The sequence below is a fragment of the Aquarana catesbeiana genome, linkage group LG06 (genome assembly GCF_042186555.1).
Source record: "Aquarana catesbeiana isolate 2022-GZ linkage group LG06, ASM4218655v1, whole genome shotgun sequence".
NCBI classification, from domain to species: Eukaryota; Metazoa; Chordata; class Amphibia; order Anura; family Ranidae; genus Aquarana; species Aquarana catesbeiana.
Genome location: NC_133329.1, coordinates 389,875,023 through 389,897,657, shown reverse-complemented (window position 1 = coordinate 389,897,657; position 22,635 = coordinate 389,875,023). Strand labels below are relative to the sequence as shown.

Sequence of the window (22,635 nt, the reverse complement as noted above, 5' to 3'; positions counted from 1 at the left end):
AAACCAACACAAAGTGGCACATAATTGTGAAAATGGAAGGAAAATGATAAATGGGTTTCAAATTTTTTTACAAATAAATATGTGAAAAGTATGGTGTGCATTTGTGTGGCGCCCCCCTGAGTCAATACTTTGTAGAACCCCCTTTCACTGCAATTACATCTGCAAGTCTTTTTGGGGATGTCTCTACCAGCTTTGAACATTTCAAGAGTAACATTTTTGCCCATTCTTCTTTGCACAATATCTCAAGCTCTGTCAGATTGGATGGAGAGCGTCTGTGATCAGCAATTTTCAAGTCTTGCCACAGATTCTCAGTTGGATTTAGGTCTGGACTTTGACTGGGCCATTCTAACACATGAATATGCTTTGATCTAAACCATTCCATTGTAGCTCTGGCTGTATGTTTAGGGTCGTTGTCCTGCTGGAAGGTGAACCTCCGCCCCAGTCTCAAGTCTTTTGCAGACTCTAATGCCCTCGGACATTGATCGGACATTCCGACAACAAAATCCATGGATTTTTTCCGACGGATGTTGGCTCAAACTTGTCTTGCATACACACGGTCACACAAAGTTGTCGGAAAATCCGATCATTCTGAACGCGGTGACATAAAACACGTACGTCGGGACTATAAACAGGGCAGTAGCCAATAGCTTTCGTCTCTTAATTCATTCTGAGCATGCGTGGCACTTTGTGCGCCGGATTTGTGTACACACGATCGGAATTTCCGACAATGGATTTTGTTGTCGGAAAATTTTATAGCAAGCTCTCAAACTTTGTGTGTCGGAAATTCCTATGGAAAATGTGTGATGGAGCCTACACACGCTCGGAATTTCCCATAACAAGGTCCTATCACACATTTTCTATCGGAAAATCCGACTGTGTGTACAGGGCAGGGGCGTAACTAGAAATAGCAGGGCCCCAAAACAAAATGTTGTATGGGGCCCCCTTGCAAACAGCCCCCCCCCCCCCACAGCTGCCCTAGTGTCAATGCAGCGTGACCTGTGCCACATACAGCATGACCTGTGCCCAATACAGCGTGACCTGTGCCCCATACAGCGTGACCTGTGCCCCATACAGCCCCACCTATGCAGAGGAAGAGTCAAGCCACCCAGATCAGCAGAGAGCGGGATTGCCCCCTGTAATAGCTTTCTTTTGAATTTCTCGTCTTCCCGGGGCTCATCGTCACATAGCCCCACCTCTTGGCCCGACGCCATTGATGATGTCACATGTCCCGCATTGGATCGGCGTTCTGTCTATCAAAGGCACCGGGCCAAAAGGTGGAGCTATGTGACGTGAGCCCCGGGAACACTGGAAGTTCTAATGAAAGCTCTTACATCGGGCAATTCAGCTCTCTGCTGATACGGACAGCTTGCCTCTTCCTCTCCTCTCTCTTCCCCTGGCTGGGAGACTGTGCCGGCGGTGCTCTCATCCTCACTGGGCCCCACTCGGCTGCGGGCCCCATAGCGCCCGCATGGGTCGCTATGGTGGTAGTTACGCCCCTGGTACAGGGCATAACAGGTTTTCTTCTAAGATGGCCCTGTGTTTGGCTCCTTCCATCTTCCTATCAACTCTGACCAGCTTCCCTGTGCCTGCTAAAGTAAAGCATCCCCACAACATGATGCTGCCACCGTTATATAAATTATATCAAAGAATCCAGTCCAAAAGCACTGTACAAATCCAATACTATAGCAGCGCTCCTGTCAGTCCATTGAAACGTGACCGGCATTTACGGTAAATATTTGATCATATAAGAAACAAAACGGATGGCACTTGGTGAATAAAATTCTGAAAGCAGACGCTGGTCCTAGTAGATGTTATAAGTGTGCACCCTACACCAAGATCCGCACCACATGAGCATAGCTCCCAACTGTCCCTGATTTCGAGGGACTGTCCCTGATTTGAAGCAATGTCCCTCTGTCCCTCTTTCCTCCTCATTTGTCCCTCATTTTGGTCTGATCTATATAGATGTATATAAAATGCACTTTTTATCTATCAAAAAGTGTTTTCCAGCGCTAAACCTTTCATCTGATTTCTAAATTGCTCCATTTGTAAATTCCAAAAGCCAATATAAAGGAATAGTAGTGGTTAAAAAAGCACTTGTGGGTTTAATCCATCTTGTTTCTTTTTGTACAATTCTCCTTTAAGGGGGCGTGGCAAGGGGTGTGTCCTATGCCTGCATACTTTTGCTGATAGGTGTCCCTCATTCCCATCTCAGAAAGTTGGGAGGTATGCGTGGTTAGGGCTTTATCGTCTCATTAGGCACTCCGGGTTCAGGCACTTTATCTAAGTAAGAGGTCAGATCTTGGTCAACATGTTCAAACACCAGTGTCAGCTTCTTCTCTCTGTCTGTCCGGCAGTAATCTAAAAGAATGTGAGAAGGATGAGAGCTCCAAGGGTATAGTGGCGTTTGATGTGTGCACCGCATCGCGGATACACTTTGCTGAAGGATGTGATTGCAGATGAATTGAATGAGTTGCAATGTACCAAAATGGTGCACGTTGCAATTGCACGTTGTGCTGGGCTATGATTGCACCATCGCATTCAAAGTGGAACTAAATTGTATCTGAGCACCACAAACTGAAAACGCTATTTATTTAATTTTCAATATTCAGACCATCCATCCATGTCTCCATGCTTTCATTTGTTGATTTTGAAAAACACCCTTTAGCATTTTGAGTAAGGGCAGATGATGAAGTGGTGTCTTCTTGGGGTATTTTATGATATTGAACTGACTGCTAAAGCTAAACGATTCTTACAAATACTGCTCTATTGCTCCAGGAAGACCATTGCATTATACTGGATATGTTCTGACCCCCTGCACATTGGTTTGTGGAAACGTTTAATTAATCAGAGCCTCCCACTTTATAAGGCGAGGGGGTGTCCAGGGAAGTTTACTGGACTCTGGGGACCCCGGCTGGACACACAAGACACCAGCGACTCTCTTCTACATTTAAACCGCGTACACACGATCGGATTTTCCAATGGGAAATGTGTGATGACAGGCTGTTGGCAGAAAATCCGACCGTGTGTACGCTCCATCAGACAACTGTTGTCGGAATTTCCGCAGACAAATGTTGGATGGCAGGCTTTAAATTTTTCCGCGAACAAATGTCTGTTGTCGGATTTTCCCAGCGTGTGTACACAAGTCCGTCGGACAAAAGTCCAAAGTACAAACACGCATGCTTGGAAGCAAGGACGAGCCGGAAGCGGTCGGTCTTGTAAACTAGCGTTCATAATGGAGAATTAACATTAGTGACGCGGCAAATTATGAAATCTCCAAATGCAGCGCACAATTCTCTTCTTCTTTAATGGGATAATAATGAAGCTGCTTTGCTGGTGATACTGATGGAGTTATTTTAAACAAATTTTCAAAGGTTTTTTTTTTCTAATGATATCAAGAATAATATTATTATGCTTGTTATTTTTTATTTGGACAAGTTACCACAACACCATTATCCCGTAGTTTTTAAGATCAAAGATACAACTATGTTGGTGTCCCTTGTCAATTTTACATTGTATTTTTTAAAATGTAACTGCCGACTCCCAAACTGGCCTGGGCAGGAAGGGGGTGAAAATGCCCGGTATTGAAGTGGTTAACCAAACAAATTTATGTAAATAACAAATCGAAATGAAACAGATGTTTTCGTTCTGCACATGTCTAGTATCTGCCGTACGAGGTACAAGCAGACACATACACTGAGAGGTCTGCAGGATTCCTGCATGGCACTCACTATCTGCAATGCTTTCCAGGCTCCAAGTAAAAAAAAAAATAAATGTACATTTTTTTTACCTGCAAAATTATGTGCATTTATTTATTTTTTTCTTAAAAGGCGAACTTATCCTTTAAAACAAATAAATATAATATACCTTCCTATCTATTTATTAATGCATCCTAAAGATTGTAAAACGTAATGTTGATTGAGAGAGTTTAGTAAAGCATAGTAATGCACCTTTGTGTGAACAGGCCCTGACGGTAGGGTTGCCACTTTTTCTTTAAGCCAAACCCGAAGCACTTTAGCGGCGCACAGCAAAAATGTTATTTTTTTGGCATAAACTAAATGATAGTAACAGACCTGGGACACCTTTGGGTGCTCCAAAGAGAAAAGTAATGCGGTGTTCATAGTGCCCCCCTCACCCTCCTATCAGGCCCTGTTCTGAGCCACATTCCTGTCTGAATATTGTGTCCGGGTTTCGGGTGAACTGAAACCCGGACCACATGATTCAAAACCCAAACTGTCCGGGTGAATCCTGAACAGGTGGCAACCCTACCTGACATTTGCACTGCTGCAGCGTTCGCTGGATACCCTGTTTCCCCGAAAATAAGACCTAGCGTGATTGTCAGTGATGGCTGCAATATAAGCCCTACCCCCCAAATAAGCCCTACCCTGTTTCCCCTGAAAATAAGCCCTACCCTGAAAATAAGACCTACAAGGACTTTAACCTCCCTGGCGGTATGATTATTTTGGATTTTAGGTGCTGAAAGCGGTACAATTATTTTGCATGGAAATTTGGCGTTTTATATTGTAGGCCTGTAATTCTTAACAATAATACACTTAAATCTGTCCAAACCAGAGTCTAGTAGATATCCCGGGTATGATAAAGTTTGAAACACAAAAACATAAATTATAATATAATAAATAAAAATAAATAATTAAAAAAAAAATAGTAATAAAATAAATTTCCCCACAATTCACTATCGCTCAATTCTGCAAGTGTTCTAATTTATTATCGCTGTTTTCTAGCTGGTCTAAAGCCACTTTTGACGTAAAGGGACACTTTTTGGTTGCTATGGACAATCTCCAGTTTCCAGGCAGAAAGAACAGTATATATAATATAAAACTGCATGCAGGGCATGGGCCAAAGTACTGGGGACAAAAGGGATGTGAAATAATTTCATACAGTACTGTAATCTGTAAGATTACAGTACTGTATGTGTTATGATTTTTACTTTTTTTTTTTTAATTTGCCGCCAGGTTCCGCCCCCGTGCGTCGCGACGCTCGCAGGGAACGGAGCCTGGCACGGAGAGGCTTCGGAGGAGGACGGAGCCCACAGACACAGCGGGGGACATCGCAGGATCCTGGGGACAAGGTAAGTAAAGCCACACCAGGATCCTGCGATGTAATCCCGAGTGTGGCTCGGGGTTACCGCTAATGGTCCTGAATTTTAACCCCGAGCCACACTTGGGAAAACCGCCAGGGAGGCTACCTAGGGCTTATTTGGGGGGTAGGGCTTATATTGCAGCCATCACCGACAATCACTCTAGGTCTTATTTTCGGGGAAACAGGGTAGCAATAGTAGCTCACTGATTGCTCTCACTTGTTGGAATTGCTTTTTTTAAAATTTAAAATCCATCTTTCTTTTTTTCTTTTAGGAGACTCAGATACACTGCTGGCTAGCTCGCTACACACCACTCCCAGCACGCTGACCGGACTGTCGCAGACGGATGAGTTCTCAGACTGGTCAGGCAGTCAACAGACAGTAGTAGAGAGGGACTCCAAGAATGCCAGGCAAGGCTTTGCTCAGGGGGTGGGGGCTCGCCACCTGGGGGTGGAGCCTCTTATCCCAGCCTCCAGCAACAATCATCCAGGCAGTGTCTGGGGGTCAGAGGTCAGCCTGTCAGGGTTCAGCGACCTGTATAGCAGCGCCTTCAGCCTCTACCGGGGCAGATCTTGTGCCATCCGGGTGTAAGTAAACCCAAGTGCTCTATGGGAGCGTCATCACCCTCTCTCCTTGCCATGATGGTCATATTCAGAGTCTTCTTTTTTTTTGTTGGTTTACATTCAATTCATATTTTAATTTGGTTTACATTCAATTCATATTTTAATTTGGTTTACATTCAATTCATATTTTAATATTTTTTTTTTTTTTTTTTTACATTTAGGTTCAATATTTTTTTCTCCATTTAATTTGTGGTTCCCAGGCTGACCCTTTGCTCCCGTTTCTTTGCATGTTATGCTGTTTTTTCATGTGGTCATCCTTAGTTTTGTTGCGTGCATTCCATCGCGTGTCCATTTTTGTAATTCTGTACCTAACCTGTTTGTTCATCTTGCTTTGGGGATTGCAAATAACGCTGAGAGATGACAACTTAAAGCTGAACTCCAGACACACAGCTAATACACGGTTGCAATACATATTTTATATCATCTTTATTTAAAGTTTTCATCAGAACAAGTAAAAACACATAAAAGGAAAAAAAATGGCAAAATGAAGTAAAACATAAAGCATAGAAAGAAGCAAAGTACTCATCATCATCTATGACTTTGAAAAATAGATATCAGATTTAGATATAGATATATAGATATCAGATATTCCAACCGCTGATAACAACAAACAAGGCAATACTCGTTTGGTTGCTGAACATGGACTGAACTGATTTATTTGAGATGACACACAAATATATACATCAGGCTGACAATACAAACTGTAACCAGAAACCTAATAAACATGGGCTAGTTCAAATCATCTAATCATTTACCCAGACTAGGTGACTCAGAGATATGACCTTTCAGGGTAGACTTGCCGTCTCCTCACTTACAGCTTACAATACACATAAGTATAAACATATCCCCCAATAGTTTGCTAGGAGACAAAGGTGTGTTAATGAGCACAAAAAAATTTTGGGCGAAAGACCCGGGCTTTCCAGATCTCATTAATCAGCATTCCTTTCACTGACATCTGTCCGCTGAGTCCCAAGCTGGCAGAGACCATCATAGCCTCCTTCAAGCGGAGTTCCACCCAATTTTGAGAGGTGGTCTTAAACGAAAGACCACCTCTCCACCCCTCGTTTTTGGATGTTTAAAAAAAAATGTTTTACTTTCTAACTTACCTTTTTTTGGAAGTACTACTTTTTTGAAAGTACTGAAGGAGTTTATTCCACATTTTCACAGCTCTAACTGTAACGAAGCCTTTCCGCATTTGAAGGCCATTTATTGTCATCTCAGTTGATCACTGACAGCTCGTTCTGGTAGATTACTCAGGGAGAACATTGCTCTTGCGGAGTAATTATCAGACCTCTGTGGCAGCCAGTACTGTCTCTGAATGCTCTCCATGTGGGATCTGAAGGACTGAGCTGTCAGTTTGACAGCTTGGGTCTGCACCGTGCAAGTGACAGTGAGGTAATGCAACAGCAGGAGAAGCTCTTGCCCCTGTAACATTGGGCCCCCCACCCTGCAACATTGGGCCCCAAGGCAAGTGCCTTTTCCGCTTTGACCCGGCCCTGTTACTTATTGTGTATGATTGTATGGATTGTTTGCTAATTTTATTTTAGAGCAGTGGTCTCCAAACTATGGCCCGTGGGCTGGATGTGACACTTGCCTTCATCTGACTCTTGGGTCACAATGCCATCCACTCACACCAATGATGAGGCACCATTCTTCCCACAGACACCAATTATGGGGCACCATTCTTCCCACAGACACCAATGACCGGGCACCATTCCTCCTACAGACACCAATGATGGGGCACCATTCTTCCCATAGACACCAATGACCGGGAACCATTCCTCCTACAGACACCAATGATGGGGCATCCATTCTTCCCATAGACATCAATGATGGGGCACCATTCCTCCCACAGGCACCAATGATGGGGCACCATTCCTCCCACAGGCACCAATGATGGGGAGCTATTCCTCCCACAGGCGCCAATGATGGGGCACCAATCCTCCCACAGACACCAATGACGGGGCACCATTCCTCCCACAGACACCAATGATGGGGCACCATTCCTCCCACAGACACCAATGATGGGGCACCATTCCTCCCATAGACACCAACGATGGAGCACCAGTCTTCCCATAGACACCAAAGATGGGGCACCATTCCTACCTTGAATACCAACAATGGTTTACCATTCCTCCCACTGATACCAACAATTGGGCACTATTCCTTCCACTAAAACCAATGATGGGACACCGTTTACTCTCACTAACACCAGGGCATTTTCTAACTCTACTGCCAACAGTCTGGACCCTCTAAAGCCTCAAGGATGATAAATTGGCCCTTTGGTCAGAAAGTTTGGTGTCTTCTGACTTAGAGCAATACAAAGTCTGCCATTGCTGGTCAACTTCCGAGTCTAAGGTTTTGCCCCAGTAAGGTGCCCTTTCTGCCCTTTTTTTTTAACCTGTGACGTCACAACTGAGCTAATCCAACTCCAACAACTAGGTGAACGCCAACGCCATTATATTTTTTTATGTTTTGCATGCATTTGTTTCATATATCTTAGAGACACGACTGGCTTGTTTATAATCTCCATCAAACTAATGATACACTTGGCTTGGATAACACTATACTAATGTGTCATAAAGCCACCGCAGTCTAAACCAATCCGCTAATAAACTAAATACCAACATACTCATCAAACAATATTAATGGGAATTGCATTTATGCTCACATATGAAGTACACCATAGCAACCAACTATCCATTGGCTTCCATGAACTAATCTGCACTATACGGGTCAAAGGTAATTGGTTGCTATGACATACAATAGATGTACCTACAGATGCAATGTTAGTAAATAACCCTCAAATACTAAAATAACACACAGAGTTAAAGTTGAACTCCAGGGAAACAGCTAAATCCACAGATGAAATACATAAAAGGGGAGATGTATTTCTGTCAATCCATTTCTGAGATTTATACGGCTCCGCCACACAGCACAGACCTATCTGACTGGGAGGAGACCTGATTTTTTTCTCTGATGTGGTTCCGTAACACCTACAGGTCTTGTCCTGCTCCATCCTGTGACTGGACAGTAAGGCTGGATTCACGCCTATGCAGTTTTAGTGCTTTTTGCATTTTGTAGATTTTCACTACAGTCCATTTAACATGGTTTCCTATGGAACAATTTGGATTGCAAAATGCAAAAAGCACTAAAAATGCCATAGGTGTGACTCCAGCCTTAAAGTGGAAGCAGCAGACTAATGAGCTCATCTTTCCATCACTCTGCCCTCTCCTCCTATCAGCATGTTCCTTGCATTGCGGCACAACTGATTGGCTCATTGTGCTGCATCTCCTTCCGTCCTATTTACCCACTTCAGTTCCAGAAGGTTTTACCCCCTTCATGACCAAAGCATTGTTTTCTATTCAGCACTGCGCTACTTTAACCACTTCAGCCCCGGAAGGATTTGCCCCCTTAATGACCAGGCCGTTTTTTGCAATACGGCGCTGCGCCGCTTTAACTGACAATTGCGCAGTCGTGCGACGCTGTATCCAAACAAAATTGACGTACTTTTTCTCCCCACAAATAAAGCTTTCTTTCTGTGGTATTTGATCACCTCTGCGGTTTTTATTTTTTGTCCAATAAACAAACAAAGAGCGACGATTAAAAAAAAATATATATATATATATTTTTTTTTTACTTTTTGCTATAATACATATCCAAAAAATAAAAAAATAAAAAAAATGTATTCATTAGTTTAGGCCGATATATATTCTTCTACATATTTTTGATTAAAAAAAATCACAATAAGCGTATATTAATTGGTTTGTGCAAAAGTTATAACGTCTACAAAATTGGGGATAGATTTATGGCATTTTTTTTTTTTCATTACTAGTAATGGCGTTGATCTGCGATTTTTAGCAGGACTGCGACATTGCGGCGGACAGATCGGACACTTTTGACACTTTTTTGGGACCATTAACGTTCATGCAGCGATCAGTGCTATAAATAGCCACTGATTACTGTGTAAATGTCACTGGTAGCAAAGGGGTTACATAGTAGGTGTGGTTGAAAAAAAGACATAAGTCCATCGAGTCCAACCTATGTGTGTGTGATTATATGTCAGTATTACATTACATATCCCTGTATGTTGCGGTCATTCAGGTGCTTATCTAATAGTTTCTTAAAACTATCGATGCCCCCCGCTGAGACCACCGCCTTTGGGAGGGAATTCCACATCCTTGCCACTCTTACAGTAAAGAACCCTCTACGTAGTTTAAGGTTAAACCTCTTTTCTTCTAATTGTAATGAGTTAACACTAGGGGAGCGATCAAAGGGGTTAAATGTCTTTCCTAAGTGTGTTCTAACTGTAGGGGGGGGGATGGGCTGCCAGGGACATGATAGAGATAACTGTTCCCAATCACTGGGAACAATAGATCCCTGTCATGTCATCTGTCAGAATGGGGAATCTCCTTGTTTACAAAGGCAGTTCCCCGTTCTGCCTCTGTAATAGGCGATCGCGGGTCATCGGCGGACTCCACGCCTTGCAGCTACCCGATTTGCTCAGGATTCGCGTATAACTATGGCGGCTGGTCGGCAAGCGGTTAACTGATAATTGCGCGGTCATGCAACACTGTATCCAAACAAAAGTTATATCATTTTTTTCATGCAAATAGAGCTTTTTTTTTTTGGTGGTATTTGACCACCACTGGCTTATTTTTTTTTATATATATATATATATACATGAAAAAAGACCAAACATTTTGAAAAAAAAAAAAAATTATATAAAATATTTTTTACACTTTCTGCTATAAAACATATCCAATAAAACATTTCTAAAAATCAAATTTTATCATAAATTTTGTATTCTGCTACATGTCTTTGGTAAAAAAAAAATCCCAATAAGTGTATATTCATTTTTTTTTTTTTATATACTAGTAAGGGTGGCGATCAGCAACTTACAGGCATACCCCACTTTTAAGTACACAATGGGGTTTATTTACTAAAGCTGGAAAGTGCAAAATCAGGCTCACTTCTGCATAGAAACCAATGAGCTTCTAACCCCAGATTGTTCAATTAAGCTTTGGTAATAAAACCTAGAAGCTCATTGGTTTTTTGCAGAAGTGAGCCTGATTTTGCACTTTCCAGCTTTAGTAAATAAACCTTATTGTGTACTTAAAAGTGGGGTATGCCTGTATAGAGGGATTGTGATGTGCGGCGGTCAATCTGACACTAACTGATGCTGGGTGGGAACTGACTAAATGACACTGACATCACCAGTGACACTAATACCGTGATCAGTGCTAATACTATACACTGTCACTGTACTAATGGCACTGGCTGGGAAGGGGTTAACATTTTGGGGCAATTTAAGGCTTACCTGTGTGCCTAACAAGTGTAATGTGTTTGCTGTGTGTGCTGTTTTTACTAAGCAATGTGCCGGTTTTTAATTTTAATTAGTATTTTCTTTTTAATCTGCCTGGAATTCAGCTTTAACACATAGAAAATGTCAGGATAAGAATATGGGAGCTGCCAGCCTGTCTGACAATGCAAGCAATGGTTCTGTTATCCTCATCCTTAGTTCACTACATAGTGAGTCACAAAACAAGAAATACAGAAAATACAGCGCCAAAGGTATTAATGGGAAGAATGAGGGAACGCGGCTGCTAATTTATCAGTAATACACCAATAATATATTATGAAAGGAGGAGGAGTAGCGCAATCCTTTGGTATCTCAACCCCACCTAGTTACACCTCAATAGTAAAACATCCACTTAAAGGGGTTGTGAAGGTTCAGGTTTAAAAAAAACAAAACAAAAAAACAAACAAACATGTCATACTTACCTCCGCTGTGCAGTTAGTTATGCATAGAGTGGCCCCCGATCCTCCTCTTTTGGGGTCCCTCAGCGGCACTCCTGGCTCCTCCTCTTCTCGAGTGTCCCGTCGGAGAAGCGCTCTCCTACGGGACGCTCCTGAGTCCTGCTGCTGCGTCTGTTGGCACAGACAGCAGGACTCGGCTCGGCCCCCCCGTCGCCCGCATCATTGGATTTGATTAAGAGCATCGGGAGCCAATGGCTGCGCTGCTATCAATCTATCCAATCAGGACACGAGATACCGGCCGGAGCTGGTGTGCTTGTTCCCGTGGCGGGAATTACGGGGCTCCGGTAAGTATAGGGGGGCTCGGGGGCGCTGCTGCAGTAAAGAAGGTTTTTTACCTTAATGCATAGAATGCATTAAAGCGGTTGTATACCCGCACAAAATGAAAAAAAAAAAAAAACCTGTAAGGCAAAAGGCATAATGAGCTAGTATGCACCTACTAGCTCATTATGAAATACTTACCTTAGAACGAGGCATCGGGAGCTGATCCGGGTCACGGCCGAGGGAGCTGACATTTCCCCTCGGCGTGTCTTCCGGGTTCGCGGCTCCGGCGCTGTGAGTGGCCGGAAAGTCGTCACTCCCGCACGTGCGCGCGGGGGGCTTCTTTCCGGCAAGGACTCTCTGCTACTGCTCCTGACTCCTCTCTTGAATATGGCTCAATCATGCATGGGGTTTGTATAGAGGAGAGGAAGGAAAAACCTCCATAGCATAAAAACGTTTAAAATAACTTGTTTATTAAAAACAATTAAGAACACTTACATATTATAAGTGTCAACCCAGCACTAGGATATAAGCGCTTCGTAATATTATTAGCCTCCGGCTGCAGTAAACAAGCCGCGAGTGCAAACCCAGCAAGCGTGATGATGATACCAGCGTCCTAGCTCCGCTCTACTAGTTTCGTCATTTGACGTCCTCACGGAGAGGACAATTTTTTTAAGATTTGCACTTGATTGTTTCATTGGAAATGTATTATTTTATGCACTGCTTTACGCGCTGTTTTATTTGCAGACACATTTATCATGTTGATATAATACTGTTTATGGATTGCACAATCTATACACTATATTTTGCTATTGAGGTGTCATTAGGTGGGGTTGAGATACCATAGGATTGCACTGCTCCTCCTCCTTTCATAGTGAGTCACAAGCCTGAAGTATGCTTGCTGGATGGGAGTACCAAGTTGACTGGCTTTGCTTCATGCTTGGGGGTAAATGATTCACTAGGTAGTAAATCAAGGATAACAGATTCAGAGCTTGCACCTTAAAGAACAAGTCAGCAATGACAGCTCATGTATTTCAATCACTGACGGGCTCTCTTTAAGATGCATATAAGGAATTATTTTGACGAAAATAGATTCTGATTCTTTCTTTTCCTTTTGCAGTTTTTTACCAGAAGGGGGGCTGAGGCGAGGCAGCATCAATGGTGCCATTCCAGACTCCCCCCGGCCGCTTCAGAGTCCCAGAACTCCTATTCTACCTCCTCCTTCTCCCCGTCTAGGCCAAAGGCCATCTGCCAATCCTATACCAAGCAGCCGTGGCCAATCAACACCTCTCACACCCCGGAAGAAAACCCAGATGCCTTCGCAGTATCAAGACTCAGTGGCTGAGGAGTTTGAGGAGAAGGTGAAGAGGCCAAAGTCCTCAGCCGGCTCTCAGGTCAGTGGTCAAGAGTCTCGCCCTCAGACACCAGTAAGTGAATCATCAGGAAGAGTATCCATCTTGAGGGCATCTCCAAAGCTGGTCCGTTCTGGCTCCAAAATATTTGATAAACTGCGTTGCCTTGAAGAGAGAAGAAAAAGCCTGGATCAAACAGACAGTCCTTTCCCTGTGCAGTCATGGTTGCCACTTCGTAAGGCAAGGTCTTTTGACCAACCAGGAGAAGATGGACTGGGCGCCGGCTTAGAGTCCTCCACTGAGGAGCTAAGAGATGACCTAAGAGATGGAGTAAGATCAGAAATTGGAGGTTACACCTTGAGGTGTCCATCACTGAGATACAAGACATCTTCACTAGATGATAGGGGAGCCTTCTCAGGTCGAATAAGTGATATTGAGGCGAGGTTCTCCCAAGAGCTCTCTAGAATCAAGCGAACTGTTTCTCAGCAACAATTAATCCGGTCATCACAGGACTTAACACGCAACTCACAAACATCACTTTCTAGCCAAACTGCTCTGGATTCTGCTCCAACCCAAGTGCTTAAAGGCTCTAAGCCACCTGAAATTCAGGAACAAAAGCCAGCAACTACTACGGTCACTGCCCGTAAGCCTCTTGCACGAAGCTATGCCACCGCCAACCAAATATCACAAGATAAGGAACCTCGGGGAGTCAAAAGCCAGACAACTTCAGCTCCAGAAAAATCATCCAATGGTTCAGCTATTCACCATGAAGTAGTTAAGCATACAGAAACCCGCCTGATGTCACAAGCACCTCCAAAAGTCAATATCATTGCTCCAAAACCAGTTTTGGCCCACGCGCAAACCCCAAAGCAGGATGCTACAGATTCCAAGCATGGGAGAGTTCCAGACCGAGGGAGTGAACCCCCACCACCCAGCACACATGCTCCACCAGCTCTGGAAATAGCACATAGAGGGATAGGGAGGGAAAAGGGAACTTTAAGTGCAGACAGAAGAGGAGATACAAGATACCTCCCTTGGGCGGTACCACCAGAACCTACCAAAAGAAGCCAAGCCCCACAAGGGAAGGGTGGGGGGCAAACCAAAAAGCACAGCGACTCCCACACTAGTGGCAAAAGCAGCAAAACATCCAAAAGCAAAGGAAAGAGTCGACGGCATAGGGTCATGTCACCAGAACTAGGTATGTTGACGGGGTTCAAATACAATATATAAAAGATTTCTGAGTGCTACAGAATAACATTATAGGCAACTGAAATTCGGAACAAAACTGGAAACTAGTGTTGGGAGATATTGGGGGTCCTAAAAGATGACTAAAGATGGTGGTTGATTCAGCTCGGCAGCAACTGCTGAAAACTTGAGGCAAATCTAAATCCAATCAAATTTCTTAAAAGTTTTAACAAGTTGATATAATTTCAAAGTGTTAAGTAAAAAAACAAAATACCAGGTGATTTTTGTTTAAAAAAAGGAACCTATTATTATACAGGATTTATATAGCACCAACAGTTTGCGCAGCGCTTTACAAAACGAGGGCGGATAGTACAGTTAAGCCTCGTACACACGCTTAGATTTTCAGACGACCGAACGTCCGTTTTTTGTGGCATGCTAGTCTCATGTCGAAAGTGAGGAGGTTACTCACAATACGAAAATTTTCGTACGACAGAATACAACGTCAGAAGTGATGTAATGTGTTGAATAGTTTTGTATGTATTCTTTTGTTTCTGAGCATGCGTAGTCTTTTTTCGTATGAAAACCGTACTAATGGTATCAAAATCGGATGTTGAGTTCACATCTGACAAAAATTTTATAGTCTGCACATCCAGCTTTTGTCTGACGAAAAAGCAAAATCGGCTGTCGAAAGCACCGTACTAAAAATCCGAAAATCGTCAGACAGCTCGTCGTATGAATTTTTCCAGCTGATTTTCGTGTCATGTGTTCGGGCCTTTGCAATACAATTTAGTACAAGAGGAACTAGAGGGCCCTGCTTGTTAGAGTTTACAATCTTATGCCGCGTACACACGATCGGACTTCTCGTCGGAAAAAGATATGACGGCTTTTCCAACGGGATTCCTCTCAAGTCTGCCTTGCATGCACACGGTCATGCAAAAGTTCGCCGTCAAGAATGCAGTGACGTACAACACTACGACGAGCCGAGAAAATGAAGTTCAATGCTTCCGAGCATGCGTCGAATTGTTTCCGAGCATGCGTAGGAATTTTGCGCGTTGGAATTGCCACAGACGATCGCATTTTCGGATAGGAATTTTTCCCGACCGAAAAATTGAGAGCGTGCTCTCAATCATTTGCTGGCTGGAATTCGGCCAGCAAAAAATCAATGGAGCATACACACGGTCGCATTTTCCGATGAAAAACTCTCATCGGTCTTTTTCGGGCCGAAATTCCGATCGTGTGTACGCGGCATAAGATTCCTTATTAAGGCCTTCCCTGTTAGACTATTGCCACTTTCTTTCAGCTGCGCTCCTGTGCTGTCACCCTGTCACATGCACCTCGGTGGCCACTACAGGCGACTTTTTCTGCCGCACAGGGGTTGATTTACTAAAGACAAATAGACTGTGCACTGTGCAAGTGCAGTTGCTCCAGAACTTAGTAAATGAGGTGAAGCTTCACTTTTCAAAGAATACCTAATCACGTGCAAGGGAAAAAAAAAAAAGAGCATTTTTGCTTGCACATGATTGGATGATGGGTGTCAGCAGACCTTCCCCTCATTTACTAAGCTCTGGAGCAATAGCTCTTGCAGTGAGCAACTGCACTTTGCAAAGGGCACAGTCAATTAGCCTTTGGTAAATCAACCCCACATTGTACAGTCATGGGGGTTATTTACTGAAGGCAAATCCACTTTGCACTACAAGTACACTTGGAAGTGCGTTCGCTGTAGATCTGATGGAGACATGCAAGGAAAATAAAAAACAGCATTTTAGCTTGCACATGATTGGATGATAAAATCAGCAGAGCTTCCCCTCATTTCAAACCTTCCCTTCAGATCTAAAGCGACTGCACTTGTGTAAAAAGTGCAAAGTGGATTTGCCTTTCGTAAATAACCCCCATGGTCACTATTAGGAAGCCATTGCAGAGCAATGATATGCAGTTGACGAGTGCATTAAGACAGGATGTGGCGAAAGAGGTTGGAGGATATCGGCAGCACTGACATGCAAAAAAGGAAAAAAATTGGAAACAATAGTTTATAAAAAAAAAAAATACAATTGCTTTACCACGCAGTTCAATAGAAAACTAAATGTCATCTAGTTGGCATTTGGATTCACTTTAAATATGGATATAGACTGCAAGATGGCTAAGTGCTTATCATTCTTGCCTTGCAGCCTTGGGTAATTCATTTTAAATGGCACCCCAATGCACTAAGGTGCAGTGCACCAGAAAATGGTAATGCAAGACTGTGCATTGATGCCAAAAAGGGTTGCATATCCATTTGGACATTGCGGTTGATTTACTAAAGGCAAATAGACTGTGCACTTTGCAAAGTGTAGTTGCACTCTGCATGAGCCGTTGCTCCAGAGCTTAGTAAATCAGCAGAAGTTCTGCTGACTTCTATCCTCCAATCATGTGCAAGCAAAAAATACAGTTTTTTTTTTCTTGCACATAATTGGGTATTCTTTGCAAAGTTAACCTTTGCCTCATTTACTAAGCTCTGGAGCAACTGCACTTTGCAAAGGGCACAGTCTATTTAATTAGTAAATCAACCCCATTGCGGTGCATTGTCAGCTGTATTATCATGCATCACATAGGTTGCCAGCTGATTCATTAACACTGTTTTAACTGTAACGCATGTAAATGCACATTGCATGTGTTAGCACATTATGGTGCCATTCATTTTCTATAGCATCCAATACACTAATGCCCTGTACACACGATCGGACATTCCGACAACAAAATCCTGCATTTATTTCCGACGGATGTTGGCTCAAACTTGTCTTGCATACACACGGTCGCACAAATGTTGTCGGAAATTCCGAACGCCAAGATCGCAGTGACGTACAAGACGTACGACGAGCCGAGAAAAATGAAGTTCAATAGCTAGTGCGGCTCTTCTGCTTGATTCCGAGCATGCGTGGAATTTTGTGCGTCGGAATTGTGTACCCACGATCGGAATTTCCGTCAACGGATTTTGTTGTCGGAAAATTTGAGAACCAGCTCTCAAATTTTTGTTGTCGGAAATTCTGACAAAAAATGTCCGATGGAGCCTACACACGGTCGGAATTTCCGACAACAAGCTCACATCGAACATTCGTTGTCGGAAATTCCGACCGTGTGTACGCGGCAAAAGGCAACTCAGCTCCAACACACATGTGCAGCGGCGCAGTAGAACACCTCTGGGGGGGCAAATCCACTTTGCACTGCACGTGCACGTGAAAGTGCACTTGGAAGTGCAGTCGCTGTAGATCCGAGGGGGACATGCAAGGAAAATAAAAAACAGCATTTTTGCTTGCACATGATTGGATGATAAAATCAGCAGAGCTTCCCCTCATTTCAGATCTTCCCCTCAGATCTACAGCGACTGCTCTTCCAAGTGCACTTTCAAGTGCACTTGTAGTGCAGAGTGTATTTGCCTTTAGTAAATCAACCCCATAGTAATGCACTAATGTGCACTGTGGTGGACTACATTGCCAAAAAGTGAGCATGTCCATTTTTATGGATGTTGTAGTGCGTAACCAGCTTATTTGAATAGGATTCCCTAATGCAGTGCATGTTAATGTGCAGAAAAATGTGAATTAACTTAAAAGAGAAGTGCGGGAGTAAAAAGAAATACACATACATACTCACCTAGCTGGATGCATCATTGATCCAATGCTGCATCTGTCCCCTCTACACCAAGAACTGAGCTATCAAAGACTGCTGATCGCTCAGTTCTCGTTCTTCAGTGAGCAGAGAGCTGGTGACTGTCAGTCAATGGCTCTCTGCTCTGCTCCTCCAGTGCTCACTGGAGCGCTGAGCTGTGGAGGGAGTGGGAGCAGCTGCTCAAGCCATCAGCAGCTCACTGAGAGGCTGAGCCAACTGCTGGTCCAGGCATCTGGGTGGATCCTGACATTAAGGTCAGGATCTCTCCAGAGCCTAGGCCTGCTCAGTGACATCAGCCGATAGTGGGCTTTAGGCGCTGTTGGCTGACTACAGAACACAGGAGTGCTGAACGAAGTGCACTCCTATGAGCTCTAGGAGAAGTACAGTCAAAAGACCTTTGCTCTACGTCTCCTCTAATACACCGCAATGTGTGTGCATTGGCCCTAATGTAAAAAATGTCACATTTACATGATAACAAAAATAATACATTGTATTAACGGTCAGAAAGAATATTTACAAAAACTCTATGGGGTCTATTTATAAAATATTTGTTGGACGAATGTCCCACACATTCGCGCAGGCTGGAAAATTTTCCCTGTATTTTCTGTAATAGATTGATTCGTTTGATCATCGGCTCCATCTAGTGGCCAAAATGCCATATGGTTTCCTGAAATACCTAATTTTAGCCGTGTAGCTGACGATTGTAGGAACTCAGTTCTTACAGAATGTACAGGGATGATTTGTCCTGTCTACTCAAATGTGTGTGACATTCGTCCAACAAATGTTTTATAAATAGATCTTTATGTATGCCCTGTGAATTCATTTCAGTGTATATGTTTAATTAAAAGTGCCACATTATTTCCACACTTTTCAGAGTCATCGGACGATTCCTACGTATCGGCTGAAGAAGATCCTGGAGAGCCTCCGGTATTTGAAATCCCCTTACAAAGTGCCCTGGTCAATGCCGGCTCAGAAGTTTTGTTAAAATGTATCATATCAGCCAATCCAGCGGCAGAAGGTAAGAGATTAATAAAGGGCACATATTGTCATACAAGTGTTACACATCCATAGCAAAGACAATTATCACTCCGAAACAGCAACTGTTATCATTTGCATCTTTGCTACATTTTGATGGGGCACCGCGACCTGGTGGCATTATATTGATTTTTTTTTGGTACCCGGTCTATGCTGCATAATCAAAAATAGTTTTTTTTTCTCAGAGAATGGGTGCAGGTACTCCCCCCTCCCTAGAGTCACCCCTTGTCTCCACCTCCAGGCACCATCCCTTGTCTCCACCCCCTACCCACCTCCAGGCACCATCCCTTGTCTCCACCCCCTACCCACCTCCAAGCACCATCCCTTGTCTCCGCCCCCTACCTGCCTCCAAGCACCATCCCTTGTCTCAGCTCCCTACCCACCACCAAGCACCATCCCTTGTCTCCACCCCCTACCCACCTTCAAGCACCATCCCTTGTCTCCGCCCCCTACCCACCTCCAAGCACCATCCCTTGTCTCCACCCCCTACCCACCTTCAAGCACCATCCCTAGTCTCCGCCCCCTACCCACCTCCAAGCACCATCCCTTGTCTCCACCTCTAGGCACCATCCCTTGTCTCCACCTCCTACCCACCTCCAAGCACCATCCCTTGTCTCCGCCCCCTACCCACCTCCAAGCACCATCCCTTGTCTCTGCCCCCTACCCATCTCCAAGCACCATCCCTTGTCTCCACCCCCTACCCACCTCCAAGCACCATCCCTTATCTCCACCTTCAAGCACCATCCCTTGTCTCCACCCCTTACACACCTCCAAGCACCATCCCTTGTCTCCACCCCCTACCCACCTCCAAGCACCATCCCTTGTTTCTACCCCCTACCCACCTCCAAGCACCATTCCTTGTCTCTACCCCTACCCACATTCAAGCACCATCCCTTGTCCACACCCCTACCCACCTCCAAGCACCATCCCTTGTTCCCACCCCCTACCCACCTCCAAGGACCATCCCTTGCCTCCGCCCCCTACCCACCTCCAAGCACCATCCCTTGTTTCTACCCCCTACCCACCTCCAAGCACCATCCCTAGTCTCTACCCTCTACCCACCTCCAAGCACCATCCCTTGTCTCCGCCCCTACCCACCTCCAAGCACCATCCCTTGTCTACGCCCCCTACCCACCTCCAAGCACCATCCCTTGCCTCTGCCCCCCCCTACCCACCTCCAAGCACACCCCCCAGCAACAATAGATTCCTCCCCAACAACTTTAGATCCTCCCCAGCAACAGTAGACCCTGCCAACAACAATAAATTCCACCCAGGAACAAAATACTCCCCCCACAATAATAGATTGCCCACCAGAAACAATAGATTCCCCCTGCAACAATAGACCCTCCAGGAACAACAGACCCCCCAGCAGCAAAAGATCCTCCCCAGCAACAATAGACCCCCCCAGAAACAAAATACCCCCCAGCAACAATAGAACTTGCACCAGAAACCGTAGATTCACCCCAGCAACAATAGCCCCCCCCCCCCGGAACAATAGATCCTCCCCAGCGCCAATAGACCCCCCAGCTATAAAAGCCCCCCTCCCCAGGAGCAAAACACCCCCCACACACACTGAAAATAGATCTCCCACCAGAAATAATAAATCCACCCCAGCAACAATAGATCCTCCAGCAGCCAGCAACAATAGAATCCCCCTCAACAGTAGATCCCCCTAGCAACACAACCCCCCCCCAGGGACAAAAATCCTTAGGTAGCCAGCATCACTGGACCCTCCAGCACACCCTAACACCCCTTACCAACACATACATTCAGTGCTGGAGGTGCCAAAACTGCATACCACTGTGTTCAAGCTGAAAAAAAAATCCATGCCATTAACACTGGTAGCGAACAGTGTATACTGCGGACCTAATTGGGGCTGTATTTACCATATTACCCCTGATTTAACAATACCCCTATTTTGATTATTTGTTCTTTTTTTAATATATATTTGTTTATTTTTTTATTATTTATAATTAATAACATTGGTGGCCACCCTCCCACTACAACTGATGTAACTCACATTATACACTATGCCTGGTTTGGATGGGTGGATCAAAACATAGAAAAGAGACCTCATTTTTCAAAGGCAGTATTTGGAAGAACATTTTATGGTGAACAATGAATAAATCCGAATGTACGTTTTATTTCTACCAGTCGGGTGCATGCTGGGTCGGCGCCGTCACAAGGGGGCGATGCCACCAGTGACGTCACCAGGTGGCCCCGCCCTTCTCTAAAAGAACTGTCAAAAGGAGGAGCCTTCATATTTATATCCATGTGTGTTTTGCTTTATTTTATTTAACAGCTGATAAACCAACACAAAGCATGTCCATATAGATAGCTACCCTGTTTCCCCGAAAATAAGACCTACAGTAGCGTGATTGTCGGTGATGGCTGCAATATAAGCCCTACCCCACAAATAAGCCCTAGTTAAAGTCCTTGTAGGTCTTATTTTTCAGGGTAGGGCTTGTTTTCGGGGAAGTAGGGTAGGGCTTATTTGGGGGGTAGGGCTTATATTGCAGCCATCACCGCCAGTCATGCTAGGTCTTATTTTCGGGGGAAACAGGGTATGTCAAAATGTTACATGTTCATGGGGTGTATTTTTTAAAACAATTTGCATATCAATTCATCCAGTAAAATTGCATGTAAATTTGTTCTCTGCAAATTGTCTCATCCCGCTGATACTTTGTCTGGACAGCTTGGTCTGCTAGAATTACTTGCCAGAATACCAGGTAATAGGGGAAAAAAATGAATGCAGCCTCCACATTTAAAGCGGTAGTAAAAGGCCCCTTTTAAAAGACCAACCAAAAAAAAAACCCTGCAAGACAATGGCATAATGTGCTAGTATGTATCGCATACTAGCACGTTACAAAATGCTTACCTTCGAATGAAGCCCTTCAGTGGCGCACTGTCACCGCTGACGGGGCTTCCATCTTCACCCCGTCTTCCTTCCGGGTTCACATGCTCCGGCCGTCTGATTGGCCAAACCACGATGACTTCACTCCCGCGCTTGCATGCAGGAGTGGCAGACTGCGGCGCAGAGCTCTGAAGGGACGGGACGGGTATGCCGTCCCTTCATAGGGCATGTGCCGGTGACGTCACCGGCTTCATACAGTGTGAATATCTTCTAAACCGTGCAAGTTTAGGAGATATTCACAGTACCTACAGGTAAGCCTTATTATAGGATTACCTGGAGGTACAAGTTAAAAAATAAAAAAGAGTTTATTACCACTTTAAGGACTGGTAAGCAGCAATATAATACATTTTAATTTTTTGGGGGTTTTTTTTATTGCAGTGATATGGAGAAAAGATCGAGCAGTACTCAAAAACAGTGTTACTCATCAGATCCGGGCAGAGGGCGAGAGGCATTCGCTGCTAATACGCTGGGCGTTGCCTTCCGACTCTGGAATCTACACCGTGACGGCACGTAATGAAGTGGGCGAGGCCAGCAGCTGCGGAGCGCTGACGGTAAAACCAGGTAATTGCAGAGCAAGATGTTTTTATTACAAAATAATACACCTTATATATCAATAGGTGTAACAGCAATGCTGTCATAGACAACGTTTCCTTTAACCACTTGACCTCCGGAAGGCTTTACCCCCCCCTTCATGACCAGGCCATTTTTTACTAT

At 44.3% G+C, this 22,635-nt stretch overlaps 1 protein-coding gene across 3 annotated transcripts in view; it reads left to right on the top strand.

The window, feature by feature from the left end:
* The window catches only part of SPEG (striated muscle enriched protein kinase), a 476,968-nt gene that overhangs the window by 234,015 nt on the left and 220,318 nt on the right, over window positions 1-22,635 (top strand). For 2 of the 3 annotated variants that reach the window (XM_073634315.1, XM_073634317.1), the window contains 4 exons: window positions 5,370-5,682; window positions 12,917-14,346; window positions 18,847-18,990; window positions 22,300-22,482. In XM_073634315.1, the coding sequence (XP_073490416.1) occupies window positions 5,370-5,682; window positions 12,917-14,346; window positions 18,847-18,990; window positions 22,300-22,482 (2,070 nt within the window). The remainder of the gene's footprint in view (window positions 1-5,369; window positions 5,683-12,916; window positions 14,347-18,846; window positions 18,991-22,299; window positions 22,483-22,635) is intronic. The other variant, XM_073634316.1, reaches the window with a different exon arrangement.